The 23,196-nt window shown below is 41.0% G+C and overlaps 1 protein-coding gene across 3 annotated transcripts in view; it reads right to left on the minus strand.

Annotated features, from left to right (window-relative positions):
- The window catches only part of ect2 (epithelial cell transforming 2), a 103,760-nt gene that overhangs the window by 24,455 nt on the left and 56,109 nt on the right, over positions 1-23,196 (minus strand). For all 3 annotated transcript variants that reach the window (XM_052073361.1, XM_052073359.1, XM_052073360.1), the window contains 8 exons: positions 19,543-19,661; positions 14,233-14,352; positions 14,061-14,129; positions 11,185-11,295; positions 10,270-10,366; positions 7,949-8,030; positions 6,633-6,711; positions 1,709-1,828 (listed from right to left, as the gene is read on the minus strand). In XM_052073361.1, coding sequence (XP_051929321.1) covers positions 1,709-1,828; positions 6,633-6,711; positions 7,949-8,030; positions 10,270-10,366; positions 11,185-11,295; positions 14,061-14,129; positions 14,233-14,352; positions 19,543-19,661 — 797 coding nt within the window. The remainder of the gene's footprint in view (positions 1-1,708; positions 1,829-6,632; positions 6,712-7,948; positions 8,031-10,269; positions 10,367-11,184; positions 11,296-14,060; positions 14,130-14,232; positions 14,353-19,542; positions 19,662-23,196) is intronic.

Here is a 23,196-nt window from a genome sequence, read left to right on the forward strand (position 1 = left end):
TGTAAAATACAGAAATGTCACCCATTAATGAGACTGCGCCCAACCTTACGGTGCGTCGAATAGTCGTGAAAATACGCTTGTAAATAAAATACACCCGAACTCAGTTCTGCTTTCGTTGCCTTTTTAAGAACGTGTTTTAGCGTGTATCCGTATGTCTTGGCATGCTACCGTATGCTTCAAGCTAACGTGTTGGCGTGCGCGCATGCATGCCGTATGTTTAGGCTGGCGTATGTTTTACCACTGTAAAACTGCGCCCAATAATACAGTGCGGTTTGTCTATGTGTAAAATACAGAAATGGCACCCATTAATGAGACTGCGGCCAACCATACGGTGCGTCGAATGTTCGTGAAAATACGGTATGTCTAATGACAATGAGCGAAAAAGTTAAATTGGAACCAAAGCAGTGAGTCAACACATTACATTATACAGTATAGTATGCATCACATACATACAGGATAAGTTCAGTGCTGCATCCTTCAGTGCAACTTAAAACTCAACTATGCAAAGCAAAGCCATTGATCAAAAACACCCAGAAACACCGCCAGCTTCTCTGGGCTTAAACTCATCTAAACTGGACTGATGCAAAGTGGAAAACTGTTGTGTGGTCAGACGATTCCCCACTGCAAACTGTTTCTTATAATTCTGAACGTCGTGTCCTCTGGGCTGAAGAGGAAAAGAACCGTCTGGACTGTTAAAGATGCAGAGTTCCAAAGCCAGCATCTTTGATGGTATATTAGTGGCAATGGCATGGGTAACTTACTCATTTCTTTCTACCTACATTTTTGCTGCTGTAGGCTGTAAATTTCCCCAGTGTGGGACAAATAAAGGATATCTATCTTAATCTTATCTGTGAAGGCACCATAAATGCTGAAAGGTACATACATGGACGCCCCTGCTTATCTCAGCAAGACGATGCCAAAACCATATTCTGCACTTGTTACAACAGTATGGCTGTGTTGTAAGAGAGTGTGGGACGAATAAAGGATATATTATTATTATTATTATTATTATTATTAAATACTAGACTGGCCTGCCTGCAGGTCAGACCTGTCTCCAATTAAAAATGTGTGGTATATTATGAAGCGTAAAATACAACAAAGGAGACCCCCGACTGTTGAACAGCTGAGGCTGTACATCAAGCAAGAATGGGAAGGAATTTGGCCTAAAAAGTTTCAACAATTGGTATCGTCAGTTCCCAAATGTATACTGAATGTTGTTAAAAGAAAAGGTGATGTAACACAGTGGTAAATATGACCCTGTTCCCAGCGTTTTGGGAATATGTTGCAGTCATAAAATTCTTAGCTAATGATTATTTGCTAAAAGCAATAAAGTTTATCAGTTTTAACATCAAATATTTTGTTTTTGTGGCGTAGTCAATTAAATATCAGTTGAACATGATTTGAAAAAAAAACCCCATGTATTTACGTTTAACATAATGTCCCAACTTTACTGGAATTGGGTTTTTAAGTTGTTCGCTTCAACTTTCCAAAACAGACATCTTATTTGGAAATGTATTGATGTACCCTTAAAGAACGAAAAAGAAAAAAAAAATTTAGGTTAAAGTAAATCCCCTCCATAAATGCCACAAATAAATTGGAAAATGTACAGGGAAGACTGTTCGACAGAATAAAAAATGAACACAACAGTATACATCCTTATAAAATAGATAAATTACGCATTTCAAAAGTCGAGAACAAAAAACATTACCTCCAAACAATCACTGAAGAGGAAGAGTGTGACATGTTCACCACGGTCACAGGGTTTGTCTCCGAGTGCGATTGTTTCAACTTTGTAAACCAGACTGCGGTGGGAGGATAGCAAGTTAGCCTGCAAAAATATGATATTGAAAGTCATGTGGACAATCAACAGACTGAAGCAAAGCAAGGTCTATGACTACAAATCCGTGGTCTCTTTTAAAGAAACAGAAATCCTGATGTTTAGTAATAGAATAATAATAATCACAGATGTACACACTGATAGCATCATATTTGAATACAAAATATCCAAAATGTGGGGTTGGAGTCTCTTGAAAACCCCCAATTGGATTCCTATTCAGAAAGCTAAGATTTGAATACTGCTGATCTTGGACTGATCAGTGTTGTCACAATAACAACATGTTGACTTTGATACTGTACCTTCATAAACTACCTCGCTACCAGTACTGAACCGATGCCTTAGAAAAAACTTAAATCAGTAAAAAGCAGTGGAATAGTACCTCACAGCAAATAAACTTCAAATTATCTATATTTTAAATATCTTTATTCAAACTATTCTTGCAAGGATAAAAATTTGAATACGTTGATGAGATAAATACGTTTTTAATATTTTTCAACACTTTACAACATTTGAAGACAAAAGATTTAAACCCTTTACCCACTCCTAATAATTTAATAATTATACAGTGGTGTTAGGGGCAGAAGTGTTAGGGCACCAAAACATGTGTTGTTTATTATTCAAGCCTTTGGGCAACATATATATACTCTCATTGTATATTTATCGTTTGGTACCCCAACCACGAATACTGGTAAAACTTACTGACTTGTAAAACTTACCGACTGCCATCAACATTAACAAAGTCATCAATACATTAAAAATGATTACATTTACACTGTACTGCAACTGTGGGTAAATGATAAATAATTTCATGCCACAACAGAACCGTTTCTTATATTTGCGTGCATTTGTTAACTGCATCGTGTCACGTACCAGCTTTAGTGCTGTCAAGAGATTTTAAAAATTGTGAGATTAATTAATTATGGTCTGTAATTAATTGATCTAATTAATCTATAGTTTATTCATCTAAAAATTGCTGAGAAACCCCCTATTTTAATTTTAAATCCATTTCATTATTGAGGCAGATCAAAAGATTGACATCACAAAAAGTGGCATGATAAAGTCTATTGTTTTTAAAAACACTTGAACAGATGTAGTCCTGGCCATTTACTTTCTGCTGTATTTGAGACTAGTCCGGCGGTAGGCAACCCGCGGCCCCAGAGCCGCATGCGGCTCTTTAGCGCTGCCCTAGTGGCTCCGTGGAGTTTTTTCAAAAATGTTTGAAAATGGAAAAGGATGGAGTACGGAAATATATATACTGTACATATTTTGTTTGTTTTAAATGGTTTCTGTAGGAGGAAAACATGACACAAACATTCCTTAACGCCCGTGATACACTGCTCCATTCAATTGAGGCATAAATTATTTAGCATTAAATCACAGGAATACTAACAAACCATGAAATAATATACCATATAGTTGCTGCCCTGTGAAAAACACGTCCATTTTTGGCATTTCTCAAATTTTTATGTTAATGGTCAATCTGCGTTTCGAACATACTATCCATCCAATCATAATTTGAACCACTTATCCTCACCAGGGTCACAGGTGTGCTTGAGTCTATCGCAGCTGTATTTGGGCAGTTGGCGGGGTACAATTGCAAGGCTCACATAGACAAATAAACATTTACACTCACAATAACAACTAGGGGACAACCTAGAGCTGGTGTAGGGAACTCCGGTTCCTCAAGAGCAATATCCTGCCTGTTTTAGGTTTCTCCCTACTCCACTGGCGGTGCGAGGTCAGCCAGTTGATTTTCGTTTCAATGCAGATTCAGTAGCTCTGAAGTTGGTAACCCATAACAAGATCGTGTTTTGAGCTGGTACGGAATCATGTCTACCAAGATTGAAGTATAAACGGAACACTCGCTGTGATGCAGTTACAGATTTGTTTGCATTCGTTTGTTGTTTTAATGAATGTTTCCACAATGAAAGTTCAATTCATGGCAGCAACTGAAAAAGAAACAAAAAACGAAAAAAAACAACAACAAAAAAGAAACAAAGCAAAATGTCATTACTGCATATGAAAAGAAATGTCATTATATGTACTTTTCAAAACTAAAACACGTTTTGTTTCTTTACTTTATTAGCCTTTTATTTAACCTACAAATGTGTCAGATCATTTTGCCTGACCCTATGGAAGCGGTGACGTGTTACCCTTTGGGCATCCACTCAAACCAGAGTCCAAACTTGTCTTCTGTTTGGGAGCCCAGAGGGCTGATCAGTGAGGTAAAACTCCAGCTCAGCACCCTGGTTGAAGGGACTGCAAGTAGGTTTTTACATACAGTACATTGGTAATTTTGGGCCAGGGGGCGGGGGGTAACATGATAATGACAGGGTGTGCAGGCCGTAATGTACATCAACTCAAAATATCTAAAAATTATAATAATAATAATGACACACCCTACACACCGCGTGATCGACTGGTTGGGCAGGCCTGCTCTAGGCATATTCTTTTTAATTACAGGTTCCATAACGGCCTGACCCCGAGCCTCGCCTCGGTTGCTTCTCTATTACAACAGGCACCAATCGACTGGGGTAGTATTGGGGCAAGATAAATTGAACATTTGCACTATATCGTTCGGGGTTCGGTCACAAGATTTCACGAGTGGCTGAGACTTCGCCACTGGTTTTGCGCGATTCAAAATATGAATTGAAGTTCCACGATGTGGCAACTTCGCAAATTGTAGTCCAGAATTAGGGGAAGAAGTAAGGCAAGTATTTAGACACAGAGTGAGAGGAGCATTTTTGTTTTGCGGTGGACTCTGTGGCACGGCGTCTTGGACAAGCTGCACAGCGGGCAGGCCAAGGAAAAGCGGGCAATATGCTTGGGCACACGTTCACGGAGTCTCTGGGGCTGGAGAATAACCCGTGGGAGGAGCCGTCCACATGAACCTAGACCGGCGCAAGGCCGGATGCCCTTCGATGGCATGCCGGTTGGTATGGTTGTGGTGGGTTTGGTGACCGGGACATCAGGCTGACCTGCAGATCACGCCGGTTGATCCGGCTGAGGCGCTTGCTCATCGGCTGTAACCATATTTTTCTCATTTTCTTTGCGTTTTCCATGATTGGAAAATCTCTCAATCATTTTCAAAATTTTCCAAGAGTGGAAACCCCGATTTAGACTTGAGCAGTGATGGCTGTAAGGTCCCTATTGTTTTTGTAGAAATTATTATTTTTTCCACACAAAAATGAATTGTATTTTTGCTGACCAAAATATGCACGAAAACTCAAACTTTGCACATTCATCGGCCCTGATGAAAAATGTGACATTTTAAAATTGCGATAAATGATGAAAACAAAATGTTCATCGAGCTCCACCGGGAGTGGAAAAATAAAAACACTGAAGTAATAGGACCTTTTCAGAGGCATCGTGGGTCATGAAGAAGTCAAGCCAGATGCAGCAACAAGTGCTCATGCTTATGGATGACAGTGACACGCCACTAGCGCAGAGAGAAGGCCAACTGCAAAATAAAGCTTATATTATCAAATAATGTTGATATTGATGCCTTGGTAGGCTTTTATTTTGAAGTTGCTCCTGCATTGTTTCGCGGCATTACGGCTGACTTGACTCATCTTCCTGAGCTAGCAGTGCTTGTCCCAACCTGGCGAGGCAGTTTAATGACGACATCTTATGGTTACTCAAATTTGCTTTTTAAGCTGGCAAAATAGCTAGTGTGGCTCATAAGTCATTCTGTCTCATAGAAATCATGTGAATCTAAATAGGGGTGCCCATTACGTCGATCCTGATCTACCGGTAAATCTAAGACGGGTCCCAAGTAGATCCGAGGAGTGTCGAGGAGAAAAACAAACAAACAAGCATTTGTGTGTCTTCGTACATGTTAGTAATATATTTTTTTGTGTTAATGTACGCTGCACCCTAATCATCCTATCAGTTTCATTTTCACAAAAAAATGCGACATCTCCAGGGCGACTTATGTTTTTTGGGGGAAAAAACATAACAGTGGGGAAATTTACAGCCTCCAGCAGCAAGAATGTAGGTAGAAAAAAGAAAAAAGAAAGAAGAAAAAAAACAACAAACACCGTTCAATTAAGTGCAATATAAACACAAAATGGATAAATCGCAGTGCTATTTACAATTGTCTTTCACATCATTTAATTATTATTATTATTATTATTGTTATTTTTATTCAGCAGCCTGACAGCAGTCGGTAGGAACGAGCGTCGGTATCTCTCCTTCTTGCAGCGCGGGTGTAACAGTCCCTGGCTGAAAGAGCTACCAAGTGCTGTCAGGGCGGGCTGGAGGGGGTGGGAGGGACTGGCCATCATAGCTTTTAGCTTAGTTAGCATCCTTCTGTTGCCCACCTCCTCCAGAGTGTCAAGGGAATGCACTAAACATTTAGACCTCAAAATTATTGACCGCAGTATCACATTCAATTTAAGTTGTGCCAGCATTTATAAAAATGTCAGGAATGTTGGTACAAGCCGCAAAGTTGAATAAAAGTTGAATAATAATCTTAATCTTTGTTCTTAATGTGTACATACCTTAAATAATTCAAGTTGTAAGCTAATGATGGTTACTGTTGCGATATGCTGCAATTTACTGTACCGGTATATATGGTTTTGATTAGTTGACTCATCAAGATGACTGTTGGTGATTAGTCGAATAGCAAAATAATCGTTTGTGGCAGCCCTGCTGCTCATCCATACAGAGGAATGATGCAACATGAAGCATCACTGGGAGTTCTGAATCTTGCAATGTCAAGTATACGTGTTTTCAATGTAGTAGTCGTAGTAGTAGTCATATGCAAAGAAAAATGAGATAAACTCAGACTTACTGGACATCCGTCAACTTCATAAACAACATCAAAGATCTGCTTCTGACCATCCGTCTTCCTCTTGTCCTCGTTAATGTGACTGGTGAAAAGTACAGTACAGTTATTATAATGGAATCCAGTGACAATATGATATCAAAATTCTAGCTTGGATAGAACAGTGTCATGAAAAAGTATTGGCTCCTTTCCCGATTTGGCATTTAGAAACTGCATTTTCTATTTCATTAAGTTCCCCTATGTGATTTTGAAATTGGTTTGATGAAGCAAACCTTGGTGTGATAAACATGAAAAGAACAGAAATCAGGAAGGGGAAAAATACTTCCTCACAGCATTGAACATGTATAAAGTGTCCTAAAGTGTCCAAACCTAGAATATAAACGAACATAGTGGACTTAGAAATGACAAAACACAGTCCTCAACATTTTGGGTATTTTTATTAGGTCAAAATAATATTAGGCAGGGGAAAATACTGTATGAAAATAATTGTTGAATGAAATATAATTCCACACAGAGAATCAGCTATTAAAAATGTTCTGACAAAACTAACATCATTCTCTCATAACTACTCAGAATTGTTTGAACTGAACAATTGCTTCACACAGAAATGCTCATAAAATATAGACGTGTGAAAAGGAGCAAACATGTTTATTTTTATTCTGACTTGGTTTTTCATAATCGAAAAACATCAGCTGAAGAGTATAACATGTGCTTGCTAAATTTATTCGTTCAGTTGTGTGAGTTCTTTTAAATAGTGAGCAGGTAAATAGTTTATTTTTATTAAGAGAAGTAACTTAGGGTGTTTGATGGAGAACTTGGTCAGCTGTTCAGATGTAAAAGATGAAGACTGAAGGATTTGTGGATGAGAATGAATCCAAAAATAATGCGAGTACAATACTTAATAAAGTACAACCAAACTCAGCTTTGATCCCGCTTCCTTTTTAAAAACATGCTAGCCTGCATGCATGCTACCATATTTATTAAGGCAGCGTATGTTTTATCATGCCTTTGTCGAATAATACAATGTGGCTTATGTGTTTGTTGAATACAGAAATAGCACCCAATCTGAGGCTGCACGTTTTAATACGGTGCGCGGTATGGTCGCAAAAATACAGTATAAATATATACATATTGTATGTTTGTGCACTTAAATCATTTATTGTTTATTCTCATCTTTTGTCTTTTATAGTTTGAACTATATATTCATTTCCTGTAAATAACTGACATTGGCAAAAAAGTTTGGCAAAATTGAGTCAGGTTTTATTGGTGTGATGATATGGTGATTGATAACCACAAATGAGAGTGAAGACATGGAAACTCACGTCATAACTTCTTTGAGAGACTCAATTGCTTCCTCCAGTTTCAGCTTGTCAGGGTTGTCATCTGATGTGTGCTTCCTTATGTCTGGTGGTTAAAAAAAAACTATTTTAAAGAGACATAGAAAATTTTTTGTTCAGCGTCCTTGGTGAGCTGGAGTATATCACAATATATCATGTGTATTACAACCTGGTCATCAGGTCACATATAAACCACCACCCAATCATACTCACACCTCTGGCCAATTTAGTGTCTTCATTGGGCTTTGAGCACATAAGGCTGTGAGATCATAACTGTTGCAGATTACATGATTAACTTCTTGACTTTTTGGGGGGTTCTAATCTGCACATCATAATTCAAACCGTTTCATGATGAGGTCAGACTACACCGGCGTCGGCAACCTGCGGCTCTGGAGCCGCTCTCGTGGCCCCCTGGAGCTTTTTCAAAAATGTTTGAAAATGGAAAAAGATAGGGGAGAGAAATATATTTTTTGTTTTAATATGGTTTCTATAGGAGGACAAAGATGACATTGATTACTGATGACGGATGATTTCTGTCAACGAAGATTCGCGTCATAGCCTGCGACACACATTTCTATTAGGAGGACGGGATTGCCAATTAGGTGGCTGTTTTTTGAAAAAAACTGAATTTCATGTACAATTCACCGAGTACACGTGAACTACAATAGTTAACATGCCGCAAAAATACGTCCCATGCCATCTTGGGGGCCGTTATGGCTGTTGCTCATAATGGCATGCGCATGTAAGTGCGTGCATATGTGCGCGTGTACGGTAACGAGTCGATCGCGGGAGGTTGGTTGATCGAAAAGTAGATCCTCGGTTAAAAAAGGTTGGGCACCCATGCTCTATCTGATGTGGGGGGGGGGGGGGGGGGACTGTTAATCGGGAAAGCTCATTGTGTATTTGTAGCTAACTTAAGTCATTTTGATAGTAGGTTAACAGCTAATATAGATACAGTACATACAGCATGTGTTCCCTTCTTTATAAGGCTTTTATTTTTTTGCGGCTCTAGACATATTTGTTTTGGGGATTTATTTTGGTCCAAAATGGCTCTTTCAACATTTTGGGTTGCCGACCCCTGGACTACACGAATGTGGCCCGATTTTAACCCGACAGACGTGTCACAGATAAATGTAACCCTCGGTTGTCTGGTGGATACCTCACAACCACAACGGAGAAAATCTGGCATGTGGATTTTATGTTTGTCTAGTTGTATAGTGTGGCATGTACTACGTTGTTCTACTTTTGGTTCTCTGGCATTGACCAATAATGAAATGCAGCAAGACGCCTGACCAGCGTGCTCGAGCTCCCTTTTATGTCTGAGATATCTCATGGGACATTGCTACGCAGAAACAACGCGCGCATGACGGAAGCCATGCGTTCTGAAAGCCATGCGTTCTCAAAGCGAAGTCGAAGTTGCATTCATTTTTGTTGCCGTTGATGCACATGTCATATTATCCCGCCGATGCAGACTACACCTCCATCCTTTCCTGCTTTTAGTCTGCTGATGTATTCAACTGTGTCAAGTTATGAGCCAGCAGCGCGCTACATGCACTCATACCTGCAGAGCCAAGCTGCTGCATGGGTCTGCACTTGTGTCAGATGCAATACAATACAATACATGCTGATTTATATAGCAAGTGCATGCCCAATCTGTTTCCCCTTCTGCCTGTTTTCTTTTGTCCAAGTACTCATCTACAGCAGCCAACTGAACATTAACCCGCAAGCGCAGATCTTGAAAATGCTTGTGGCTGAAAAGTGTTTAAACAAACTTATTTTTACAATGGCATGAATATGGCCACTGGATATTGTGTTTTATGTTATTTTGTCTTTTTTTTCATTTTATTGTTTAGTCTATACAAAATGTTTTTCATACATATTAAGGAAATTGTATTGGGATATAAAACATTATCGGGATGTAATTTTTTGTCCGTATCGCTCACCTCAAACCACACGCATATTCTATCACTAACTAGGATTGTTTATAAGCATGGTGATAACCTATATTGAACGTAACCACAGCTTACTAGACATTGTGCATTTTAATAGTTAGTTTGGTGAAGTCCTATGAGCGCTGCATGAAGAATAACACAATTTTGCAAAACCAGACACCGTAGAACGTTTGTCTTTTGAATGTGCACTGAAAGCCATAATAAAGAGAAAATACACCAAAGTACAGAGAGAACAGGCAAACTGTAAACAAAAACGTTTTACATAAGATTCAAACCAGAACTGTTAGCTGTGAGGTGGACAAACTTGCCACTAGAAACACCATGCAACATACAACATATCTGAGCATCAGTTACCATTTAGAAGTAGAGCCACACTGGGAAGTCTCTGTACAGGTCTGATGAGGAGCTCGACGAGTGCCTGTCGGCCACATTCTGGCTTGGCCTGGTTGATCTACAGATAATATAGGAACAGGAACAGCATAATCACTAACTCAGTCAAACGTCATTAATTAGGGAATGCAGCTCAACGTGCTTCACGAGATATATATATATATATATATATTACAGCAGGGGTGCCCATTAGGTAGATCCTGATCTACCGGTAGATCTAAGACAGGTCCCAAGTAGATCCGAGGAGTGTTGAGAAGAAAAAAAACAAACAACCATTTGTGTGTCTTTGTACATGTTAGTAATATATTTTTGTGTTAATATACACTGCACACTAATCAGTCTCATTTTCACAAAAAAAATATTTAAAAAATAAAATAAAGCAGGTAAATCTTAATTCTGTGTGTGTGTGTGCGTGCGCGCGCCGGTAAGGGTAGATTCCGTGAGGTTAGTTGATCAAAAAGTAGATCTTCGATCCAAAAGGTTTGGGCACCCCTGTATTACAGTATATATATTTGCCATTTGCTTTAATGCTTGGGCCTGAAAAAAGGTTGAATCTCTGGTTTCATTACCGGTAATTACAGTCCTGTGTATTTAATAATTGTAAAAAATAAAGATGACTACTTACTGATTTCACTTATAGGTTCTTTTTGGAACGTAACCCCCACGATAAATGAGGGATTACTGTATTTAAATTTAGGAATAATTCATTTATTTTACATTATTAAGACATTTATCTTATGGATATATAATTTTACAATGATTTCATGCGGCTAATATAATGTACAGTTGTCGCTTTCTGGGGAAAGAAAAATGAATCATTGTTGTTTCTATACCATTAACAATTATTTTATTGCTGATTGTAATTGAAAAAATATATACCTTGAGAAATGCATGGAAGCGTGGCTTTTGTTTCTCACACCGAACAATAGTATCCTTGCTCATTTCGAAAAAGTTGACAAAGGGAGGGTACGCCTTCACAAGCTCCTTTGACTAGGGAGAGAAAACATTGGAAAAAGTTAGATTGGGGATGGTCATAGGGAAGTGGTGTCCAGGACCCGTCTTAAATGGCTCAGCAACCCACTTTTGGGTTTGCGACTTAGAGCTTTGAAAACACAGCATATCCATCAGTGGTTCTTAACCTGGGTTCAATCGAACCCTCGGGGTTCAGGGAATCGGTCTCAGGGGTTCGACGCAGCCTCTGCCATGGAGGTTAAGACACACCCAACTCAACATGTCAATTATTATGATGACTCACCTGCTTGGCCATCACTGGCTGGTCCATTTTGTGCACAATTAAAAAAACATACTTCTGTCTTGAAATGTTATTTATTTTTTTTCTATTTTTAATAAATTGGTTTTTTATGTCTTGAATTTAATTTTAAAAAATCATATTTTTATTTTTCTCTCATGAAGGGTACGGTGAATGTGCATCTCAACTGGTTCGGTTCGGTACCTCTAAACAAGGTTAACAAACACTGATCTACATTTCCTAGGTGTGAGTGTGGGCGTGCATGGTTGTTTGTCTCTGCGTGCCCTGCGATTGGCTAGCAACCAATTCGGGGTACCCCCCGCCTACTGCCCGAAGACAGCTGGGATAGGCTACAGCACCCGCTGCGACCCTAGTGAGGATGAAGCAGTTCGGAAGATGGATGGATGGATGGATGATCTACATTTTTTTAAAAATGGCTGGAAGCGGCTTTGCTGTACACATTACTCTTTTCTCTCTCCCTCGGTATCTGTGTGTCTCTCTCTCTCGCTTTCTCTACTATAATAACACAGCACGTTGACAGAAGTGGGAATCGAACCCATGCCTCCATAAAAGCCAGCTGAATTAGCTTTAAAGAATGCTTATGAACTATGCGATTTCTGTTCTGCCTTTAGCCTCTCTCCCACGGCCTCATGCACGGCCGTTTTTCTTTTTTTTTTTTTTGGGGTGGGGGGTGTTACTGGTTAACTTTAAGGACGGAAGCACTTAAAAAGACCGGGATGGAGGACGTTCATTTTATGACTAAGACCAGAGGGACAATGACGGAAGATGGAGGATGGACCAGCAAAAAGTAAAGTAAGGTAAAGTGCCCTAACCCCCTTTCTCCCCCCCAACCCTCTCTCTCTGAACGAGGCAGGAGGAAGAGAAGGTCCCCAACTAAACTCGAATAAAAGTCTTTCAAAGACCAGGCAATACTGTATATACCTGTGAGTACAGTCAAGATTTCCATCTTCGGAATTCTATGAAAAGGAATTTCCTTCACCGGGAATAAAAACCTTTGCATTAACATTTTGACTACGATATTACATTTTACCGGAACTTACTTAAGCAGAAGTTCCACTGTCCGTAACCCGGATGGAGACGGAAGGCCGCGGGAGCTTAAATACATGCAGCGCCCACCCAATGCAACGGAAGACATGTGTTCACTTAGCCGTTTTCTATGATCGGATTCCGAACGATGACGTGTAATTGACTTTTTATTGGCATGCGTTTTACTGTAATTGCAAACGATTTTAACTTTATTTACTTATGTCGTGTAGATCGCGGCACTAGCTTAAAAAGCAGCGCCCACTCGACACAACGGGAGACACGACGGAAGAAACATGTTCGCTTTGCTGTTTTCTATCATCGGATCCGAAACGACAACATGTAAGTGACTTTTTATTGCCTTGCATTTTACTGTAATTGCGAAAGAATGAATCTTTATTCACTTACGTCCTGTAGATCATGGCATCGGAATGAAGAAGAACAACCCAACTAAACAAAACAACGCAAAATAGACAAATTTTTTCCCCAAGACTGAAAAAAAAAATCAATATTAAAATACTGTACTGTGTAGTGTTTTTTTTAATACTGTACACCTGTACCGTATACTGTACTGCAGTTTTTGTTCTATAAACAGTTTTTGGGCAGTATATTTTTGCATTTTATTGCTTGTGTTGTTACACATGCATTTTGTCAAAATACTTGCAGTTTCATAAATGACATGTACCATGCTCATTTCCCAAATAAGGAAATTCTGTTATAAGGACAGATTGGACAGCACAAACATGAGTCCGTACTGGAGAATATTTACTGTAATGTCATATTTGCAGAAGTTGCTGCACTATTAAACTTGTGGAGTTTTAATGGAGAAGGTTGTATGATTCGATTGAACATTTTTGTGTTTAATATACAGTACAATATTTGATTCTCTTTACTTTTACTTTTAAAAGTTTGTTTTATTAAGTTTAAAATTGTTCAAAGTGTGTGAAAGCTGTAAATATGTTTATGTGGTCTCTCTAGGTTGCAAATGTTGACCTCTTGCGTGTGGGCTTGAATATATCACTCTACATTATAGACATTATAGACAGATCAAGGATCACTAGATCATACGTTTAGTTTATTTTTAATAAATTTACCAAAAATGGTCTGGAAAGCCTTTTTAACTTTCATTGTCCACAAGTTTGTGGGAAAAATGAATTTAATCCGATTTGCAATAAGGTGTTAGCAACAAAATGTGGAAAAAGTGGAGCGTTCTACTTTCCAGATGCACTGTACACGATATGTACACTAATTGTGATATTTGCAATCATATGAGATACTATATATATCTCATATGATTGCAAATATCATATATATATATATATATATATATATATATATATATATATGACATATTTATGGCATATATATTTGACAATAAAGTTGTACTTGATATTCAACAGGAATTAATGTTAAAAAAACCCTACTATATCATATAATTTAAACCAAAGACATTTTCTCTTACATATTTAAGAATAATATCTCCGACACTCTTTTCTTCTGACCATTCTTTCAGGAGGCCTTCAAGGTCACTCTGGGAAGGGAAAAAAAATATTAATCTTCACGGATTACAAGAAAAAGGATTTTGATCAAAACTAGTATAACAGAAACGGGTAAGGTAAGTGAGTGCACACAACCTTTATTCTGGTGTGAACCTCATAGATGTCAGGGATGGATCCAAATATTGTCTTAATTTCTTCTTGGGCAAGGATGGGTCCCCCGAGCTGACCATCTCTTTCAAGTGGAAGCTTGAAAATCTGCAAATGATAATATGCTTGTATGAGTTGATGATAAATCCAAACAAATTAGCACTGCATCCAAAATTGTATTTCACATGTCCTCAAAACATTGATCAATCATAAAGAAAATTTCCAATCACCTTGAAGCATATTCACAGACTGTAGATCCATTCAGTGTAACAGATGCCTGACTTTTATTATTTAGTATTCATCAATCCATCCATCCATTTTCCAAACCGCTTGATCCTCACTAGGGTCGCCAGGGGTGCTGGAGGCAGCTGTCTTGGGGCAGTAGGCGGGGGGACACCCTGAATCAGTTGCCAGTCAATCGCAGGGCACACAGAGACGAACAACCATGCACGCTCACATTCACACCTAGGGACAAGTTTAGAGTGTTCAATCAGCCTGCCACGCATGTTTTTGGAATACGGGAGGAAACTGGAGCACCCGGAGAAAACCCACGCAGGCCCGGGGAGAACATGCAAACTCCACACAGGGAGGCCGGAGCTGGAATTGAACCCGGTACCTCTTCACTGCGAAGTCGACGTGCTAACCACTGGACTACCGGTTTGCCCCTTGTTTATTATTAAAAGACACAAGTCCGAAATCTTGAATGTCACATTTTTGTGAAAGTAAAAAACTAGATGAGTTGGTCCCACTTTTTGCTGTGATTAAGATCATAACTAATTCGTAGAACATTCATGTCTGAAATCAATTATCAGCAGTAAATGACAAAATGCCATTTGTCGGTTCAAGCCTGCAATTTTTTGTGTATTTTGATCTTTAAATCAAACACAAAGCATAAAAATGATGTGATATGTGAAATATTCCAATTCATTATATATAGTGTATGTATATATATATATATATATATATATATATATATTGTCCGTCCCTCATTCAGCTCGGGTCCTCTACCATAGGCTAGGAAGCTTGAGGGTTCTGCGCAGTATCCTTGCTGTTCCAAGCACTGCACATTTCTGGCCTGAGATGTCCGATGTTGTTCCCGGGATCTGTTGCAACCACTCATCTAGTTTGGGGGTCACTGCCCCAAGTGCTCCGACCACCACAGGCACGACTGTCCCCTTTACGTCACCAGGCACGTTCCATGTAGGCTTTCCCTGCCAGCATCTTACACCCTGCAGTTATGTGTTGGATCGTCTCAGGTGCCTCTTTGCACAACCTACACCTTGGGTCTTGTCTGGTGTGGTATATCTGGGCCTCAATGGCTCTGGTGCTCAGGGCCTGCTCCTGAGCAGCCAGGATGAGTGCCTCTGTGCTGTCCTTCAGGCCAGCACTCTCTAGCCACTGATAGGACTTCTTGAGATCGGCCACTTTAGTTATGGTCCGGTGGTACATCCCGTGTAGGGGCTTGTCTTCCCATGATGGTCCCTCTTCCAGCGCCTCATCTTCCGTTCCTTCATTGTCTGAGACATTCTCTGAGTACGTCATCCATTGGAGCCTTCTCCTTGATGTATTCATGGAGCTTGGATGTTTCATCCTGGACAGTGGCTCTCACACTCACTCGTCCCCGGCCTCCTTCCTTTCGGCTTGCGTACAGTCTCAGGGTGCTGGATTTGGGATGGAACCCTCCATGCACGGTTAGGAGCTTTCGGGTCTTAACGTCCGTGGTCTGAATCTCTTCCTTTGGACACCTTATTATTCCTTCAGGGTATCTGATCACTGGGAGGGCATAGCTGTCTTATTCTTGCCATTGAGCTGGCTTCTTAGGACTTGCCTCACTCGCTGGAGGTATTTGGCCGTAGCCGCTTTCCATCCATCCATCCATCCATCCATCCATCTTCTACCGCTTATCCGGGGCCGGGTCGCGGGGGCAACAGTTTTAGCAGGGAAGCCGAGACTTCCCTCTCCCTAGCTACTTATCTTCCAGCTCTCCCCGAGGGATCCCGAGGCGTTCCCAGGCCAGCTGGGTGACATAGTCTCTCCAGCGTGTCCTGGGTCTTCCTCAGGGTCTCCTCCCGGTGGGACATGCCCGGAACACCTCACCAGGGAGGCGTTCAGGAGGCATCCGAATCAGATGCCCAAGCCACCTCATCTGGCTCCTCTCGATGTGGAGGAGAAGCGGCTCGACTCTGAGCCCCTCCCGGATGACCGAGCTTCTCACCTTATCTCTAAGGTAGAGCCCGGACACCCTGCGGAGAAAACTCATTTCGGCCGCGTGTATCCGGGATCTCGTTCTTTCGGTCACGACCCATAGCTCGTGACCATAGATGAGGGTTGGAACGTAGATCGACCGGTAAAGTGAGAGCTTCGCCCTTTGGCTCAGCTCCTTCTTCACCACGACAGACCGACACAACGTCCGCATCACAGCAGATGCTGCACCGATCCGCCTGTCGATCTCTCGCTCCCTCCTGCCCTCACTCGTGAACAAGACCCCAAGATACTCAAACTCCTCCACTTGGGGCAAAATCACAAAACACATGTAGACTGTGTATTATGTATTTGGCCTATGTATGTATTTGGCCGTAGCCGCTTTCCTTGTTGCCAGTTCGATGTTGCCATTGGCTTGTGGTATACCGAGGTACGTGTAGCCGTCCTCAAATGTCTGCTATTGTTCCTTCAGGGAGTGAGACCCCTTCAGTGCGGACTACCTTTCCTCTCTTAGTCACCATCCGACTACATTTCTCAAGCCCGAATGACATCCCGATGTCGCTGCTGTAGATCCTGGTTGTGTGGATCAGGGAATCTATGTCCCTTTCGCTCTTAGCATACAGCTTTATGTCATCCATGTAGAGGAGGTGACTGATTGTAGCTCCATTTCTGAGGCGGTATCCATAGCCTGCCTTGGTGATTACTTGGCTTAGGGGGTTCAGTCCTATGCAGAACAGCAGTGGGGAGAGTGCATCACCTTGGTATATGCCACATTTGATGGACACTTGGGTAAGTGGCTTGCCATTGGCTTCAAGCGTGGTTTTCCACATCCTCATCGAGTTCGCAACGAAGGCTCTTAGGGTCCTGTTCACCTTATACAACTCCAAGCATTCAGTGATCCATGTATGTGGCATCGAGTCATAGGCTTTCTTGTAATCAATCCAAGCTGTGCACAGGTTGGTACGTCGGGACCTGCAGTCTTGTGTGACTGTTCTGTCAACCAGGAGCTGATGTTTGGCTCCTCTGGTATCTCTACCAATGCCCTTCTGTGCTTCGCTCATGTATGATCATGTATGAGCTTCCATGTTGTGGAGAGGTGGACAGGTTATTGGCCGATAGTTGGATGGGACTGCACCCTTTGAGGGATCCTTCATGATGAGGATCGTTCGCCCTTCGGTTAGCCATCCTGGGTGAGTCCCAACCCTCAGCAGTTGGTTCATTTGTGCTGCTAGGCGCTCATGGAGTGCTGTGAGTTTCTTTAGCCAGTAGGTGTGGACCATGTCCGGGCCTGGTGCTGTCCAGTTCTTCATATCTGAGATTCTTTCCTGTATGTCTGCCACTGTTATGGTAACTGGCTTCTGTTCAGGGAGGTTGCTGTGCTCCTCTCACAGGGTCACCAGCCATTGTGCACTGCTGTTATGTGCAACCTCCTTCTCCCATATGCCTTTCCAGTACCTTTCAGTTTCCAGTCTTGGTGGGTCAGCTGTGTTGTTAGGCCCCTGCCACTGAGCGTACACTTTCGTCATAGCACAGTACCGCTTTTATTGTCCATAGAGGGCAAAAAATAAAAAGAAAAAAATAAGAACTATATGTGTATGTATAGCGCTGATGCCACTGAACATTTTGAGTGGTTGAAAATATTCAGGAATAACTTGGGGTAATACTTTTACAATTTTTGTAAACTTTGTATGTTGCGTTATTTACTTGTTTGCAGCACAAGGGTTTTTAAGGAAAGAAGAATATTGCAAAACCATAAAATGAGAATGTGCAGAAGTAAAGTTTTATTTTTCAATTTTTTTTTAAACACCAAATTGTTCGTGAACCCAGGTCCCACCATGATTGCTCGACCCCTCCCCCCCACTTGACTCTGGTGGTGGAGGGTCTGAAGCACGCTTGTAATTCATTATCAAAGCTCACAACAAGGCAAAAAGGTTTATTGCAAGGGTGCCCTAGTCCAGTCCTCGAGGGCCCCTATCCAGCCTTCACGAGGCAGGGGAAATATTTTACTGATTATACTGCCATGCTATTGCATACATGAATGAGTCAGTGTAGAAGAGTGGCCAATATAGCCTACGAAAGTGTGCTCCGAAGCAGCCTTTGCCCAGAGCTCATCTCCAACATTTGAGGGCTATATTAGAAGGCGAGGGGTTCGGTCGAGGCCTGCCAGAAGTTACCGTATTTTCTGCAATATAAGGCGCATCTTCAATGAATGGCCTATTTCAAAACTGTTTTCATGTATAAGACGCACTGCATGACAAGGCCCGGGGGCCAGATCTGGCCCGCCACATCATTTTATGTGGCCCGCGAAAGCAAATCAAACATGTCAACTTCCATGATGCTTGCTAAAATTTAAATATTTCATTTGTAATAAATAACACATATTGTAAGCATCTTGTTATCAAACCCCTCATTAGAGTGATTAAAATAGTTGAATAAACCATTATTTTTGACTTTTTTTTAAATGTGGTTTCAGTCATAACGACCCTCCAAGGGAAAAGCGAACTAAAATGTGGCTCACGACAAAGATGAGTTTGACAACCGAGACAGAACCTTCAGAAACTGCAGCTGTAACAATGAGATATGATCACAAACACGGACATGAAAGACAAAAGTTATGAAAACAATTGATTCAACAAAAAGGCTCACATTCAAAAGGGGCAAAATATCCTCAAAACTCTTGCTTGTCTCCTTCTTTATTTAGTCAGTAGTTAACTACGCAAGTGGTATTAGCTGCGTTTCATAATGGCTGCGTGGAGCTCACAAAATAGTTGATTGAGTGTGTGTTGGTGAATGCATATGCCAATTTGTGTCTGGCAGCGACCTTTTAGGTTACAATTGGTTCTTGCCAATAATCACGAACAGGTGGCATAGGAACACGAATAGGGAAACAACTCAATGGGGAATATAAAGAGTTACAGGCTCGTTATACTAGGCGCATCAAATTATCGGGCGCACTGTCTTATAATGCGTAAAATACTGTACATCATGTGGTCAACAAATTTGGTCTTTGGATTTGAACAACCATAATTTTATAACATTTACATTCAGTCCAAGTGTATGTTTAAAATTGTTGTTTCAAAAGAACACCAAATCTACCTGGAGTATGGTACTTAAAATGCCAACGTAGTTGCTTTCAGTTTGATAGAACTCCTTGGAAACTTGCCACCGGGCTGATTGCTTGGGCAGGACTGCAGTCTTTGATGGCTTTGAATTCTCTGGAAGAGCAAAACATAAAACAGACATTTTAAAATGTGAAAATCGGACTGAAATCCTAAAATCTATTTATGCATCCATCCATCCATCCATCCGATTCTACCACTCTTTACTCATAAAGTACAAGCAGACTTAAAAGCTTCCAATCATCTGAGAAAATAGTGGTGACAGTTATGGTCATTGTTCACATGTTTAAGAAAAGCATAGCACAAATAAGCACCACTCAACATTTTTGCGAGTACCGCATTGTCCACAGAAACGGAAAAATGTATACACACATGCAAGTGTGTGTGTGTGTGTGTGTGTATACACACACGTGCATATACAGGAGTATACACTATATATACTGTATATACACACACACACACACACACACACACACACACACACACACTTTCAACACTGTGGCGTGTAATATGAAGCGGCTTTTATTTATTTATTTTTCCCAATCGCGGGAAAAACATGGACCAATAAAAGTAATGAGTCTTTCACTGAGGTCCAATGAGATTGTATGACGAATCGCAACTTCCGCTCTTTTTGCCAGAGAAGGGGAAAAATGTGTTATTTGGCAACAGTCGACCAATAAAATTAATGAGTAGTACACAGGGGTCGAACGGAATTGTATGATTACCGGTAATCACTTCCTTATTTCAGTCTTTCTTCTAACCCTGATCAACATGGAAAATACCAGACGAAAAGCATATGATGCAGCTTTTAAACTAAAAGTGATCACTATGGCAGTTAAAGAAGGAAATAAAGCTGCTGCCCGTAATCTTGGCATAGACGAGTCGATGGTGCGAAGGTGGAGGCTCCAGCAAAAAGAACTGAGCCAGTGTAAAAAGACAACCAAAGGTTTTAACCCTTGTGTGTTCATATTTAAAAAGGCCTTGAGTTACGCATTTTACAATTTTTTTAATGATGTATTTTGTGTTATAAAAACATTCTTTTTTTTTTTTCAAACACTCAAAATGTTCAGGGGCATCTGTGCTATCCATACATATATAGTTTTTATTAGTTCTTTGGGATTTTTTTGCCCTTTATGGACAATAAAGGCAGTACTTCAAAGAAATCCATAAAAATAAAACCTGAATTGGAAGATGTCATATCACACAAGCTGAGCCTTGATAATGTCAAAGAATTATAAAAAAAAAAAATTCCGGATGAACATTTTTTTTATGGAAGTGCCGTTTTCATGGATATGTACAATTTCTAGTAAATGTATTGAGGTGTGATAACCAAGTCATTTATGAATATTTTTTTACTTTCAACCACTCAAAATGTTCAGTGGCATCAGAGCTATCCATAAACGTATAGTTTGAAAAGGAAAAGTCACAACAACCATGTAGAATTTATAACACGGGGCTGCTCTCCTCTGCCGAGTCAGAGCTGCCGTACTCGGTGGTGTCGTCAGCGTCCCCGGGCGAAAATTCCCCCGACGATTCCTTTTCTGAAGCGTCCGAATCCGAACCGTCGCTATCGGTTTCCCAAATGGCATCAAGCGCCTCCATTCCGCTGCACATTTTCGCCATGTCCGTTTCTCACCGTCTAACTCACTCGAGTGGTTGTGCTTGACCAATCGCGCACCGTACCTTCAACCAAGCCGAAACGGACCAATCAGTGGAATTCAGAAAAAGAATCATTGGCCGGTTTCCTACTCACCGGCCCCGGCCCACAGCGCTCGCCCGCCGGGTACCCCCCCCCCTTTTTTTTTTTTTTGCAAAATAAAAACAGAGTTGTGTCTGGAGGTCCCAACCAAGCCCTACTAACAATCCCGACCGAAATTGTTCATGTAAGAATGCATCGGTTTGAAGCCTGCTGCAAAAAGGCAAACTCATTTGCGATCCTCTGACGCCACCTAAAGTTACAAAATTGGAATTACCTCAACCCAACAATGTGGCATGCTTACGTCTGTCCAAGCGAAAACAAAGCGATTGACGTAAAAATCGCGTAAAATGCATGTATACACCTTCGGTTTACGATGCATTCAAAAATATGAATTATAATGGGTCTCTATGGTGCAAAATATGTAATTGTGAAGATTAAGTTATCAAAACGTTTTTTTATTATTGTTGAAATTTCTAAGAATTATCAGACGGTGGCGTCATGAAATTTAGGCCATTTTAGAACCCCGCCGCAGGTTTCAGCTGTCTCGTGTTCATCTGAATGCCTTTGCCTTTGATTCAAAGACATCATTTTATGTATATCGCATGCGGTGCACTACGAGGGTTTTTAAAGGTGGGCCGTCGTGGTGTTATAGATTCATGAAACGGAAAAGCCTGTCTATTTGGGCACGCGCGACGTTGTGTCAGCAGCTCCCTCCCAATTACAAGGACAAACTTACTTCGTTACGCACATTCACACAAACAAAGATTGCGGAGAATTCCATCAGCCCAGATGAAATAATAAATATGGACGAAGATCCTCTGACATTTGATTTGCCTCTCACTCGGACTGTTGTTAAAAAAGGTGACCCCCTTCACCCGTCATACTGAAAACAAGCGGCCACGAGAAAACACATTTTACCTGTGTTTTGAGCCGCGCAGCATCGGGCCTAAAGCTGCCAACGATGATCATTCTTAAGCGGCTGACTATAGAAATAATTTCATATATCTTTCCCCATTTATATGATTTGCATTATTCTATTTAAAGCCTAGTGGGCTGCAGTATTTCTCCTCGTAATTACGCAAATGAACATCAAGATCTCCCTTTGTCTGGCCTCTTATTATGTGTTTCAGCATAATTTCGTTGTGCAAATGCATTTATCATGTTCATAAAAATATGGAGATTATTTTGATCTTAAGAAATTTTGCGGGGTTTTTTTCTGTGGGGGTTCAGCAGGGGACCGCGTCAGCCGCGTCCCCCGGAGGCGCTCCACGGCGGCAGGGACACAGGAGCAAACCCCCGCCTACTCATTGGCCAGCGGTTTATAGGACGATGCGGCGCATATAATTACAAAATAGATTTTCTTTATAAATCCGAGCGTGCGGCTCTTAATCAGGTGCGGTCTGTAGCCCGGAATTTACGGTAATTTAAAACAAAGCAGCGAAGGCCCGCGGCGGGTGTTGACGTGATGTGATATCTGCCCAGTGCTCTGAATGTCAAAGTGAAGAAATTCAACGAAGCGCGGGTAAACGGCGGGAGTAACTATGACTCTCTTAAATGAATTTTAATGGGATATGTTTTTTTTCTCGCGAGATTAACGCGGCACACGTCACAGCGGATGTTACGTTGCTCTATAAATAAACCAGAAACAAAACAACAAGCACGCTGCACCGGTCCACGCACATGTTTGTTTTGCCAGCCATGGCAGCGCGAGAACCTGAAAACGGATACTTAAATAGTTTATAAATGGAAAGTTTACTTTTAAAAAGTTGCCAGATAGTTCCACGGACAAGACCAAAGTTACCTGGACGTTTTGCAGTCGTAAACTGAGCTATCATCATAGCACGTCTGAAATACCACTTAATGGCCAAGCACACAGCTGACGTGAGTACTCCGACCCCTCGTCTCAGACAGACAGCTATGGATCATTTCAAA

Source organism: Hippocampus zosterae, chromosome 8 (assembly GCF_025434085.1).
Source record: "Hippocampus zosterae strain Florida chromosome 8, ASM2543408v3, whole genome shotgun sequence".
Taxonomy (NCBI): domain Eukaryota; kingdom Metazoa; phylum Chordata; class Actinopteri; order Syngnathiformes; family Syngnathidae; genus Hippocampus; species Hippocampus zosterae.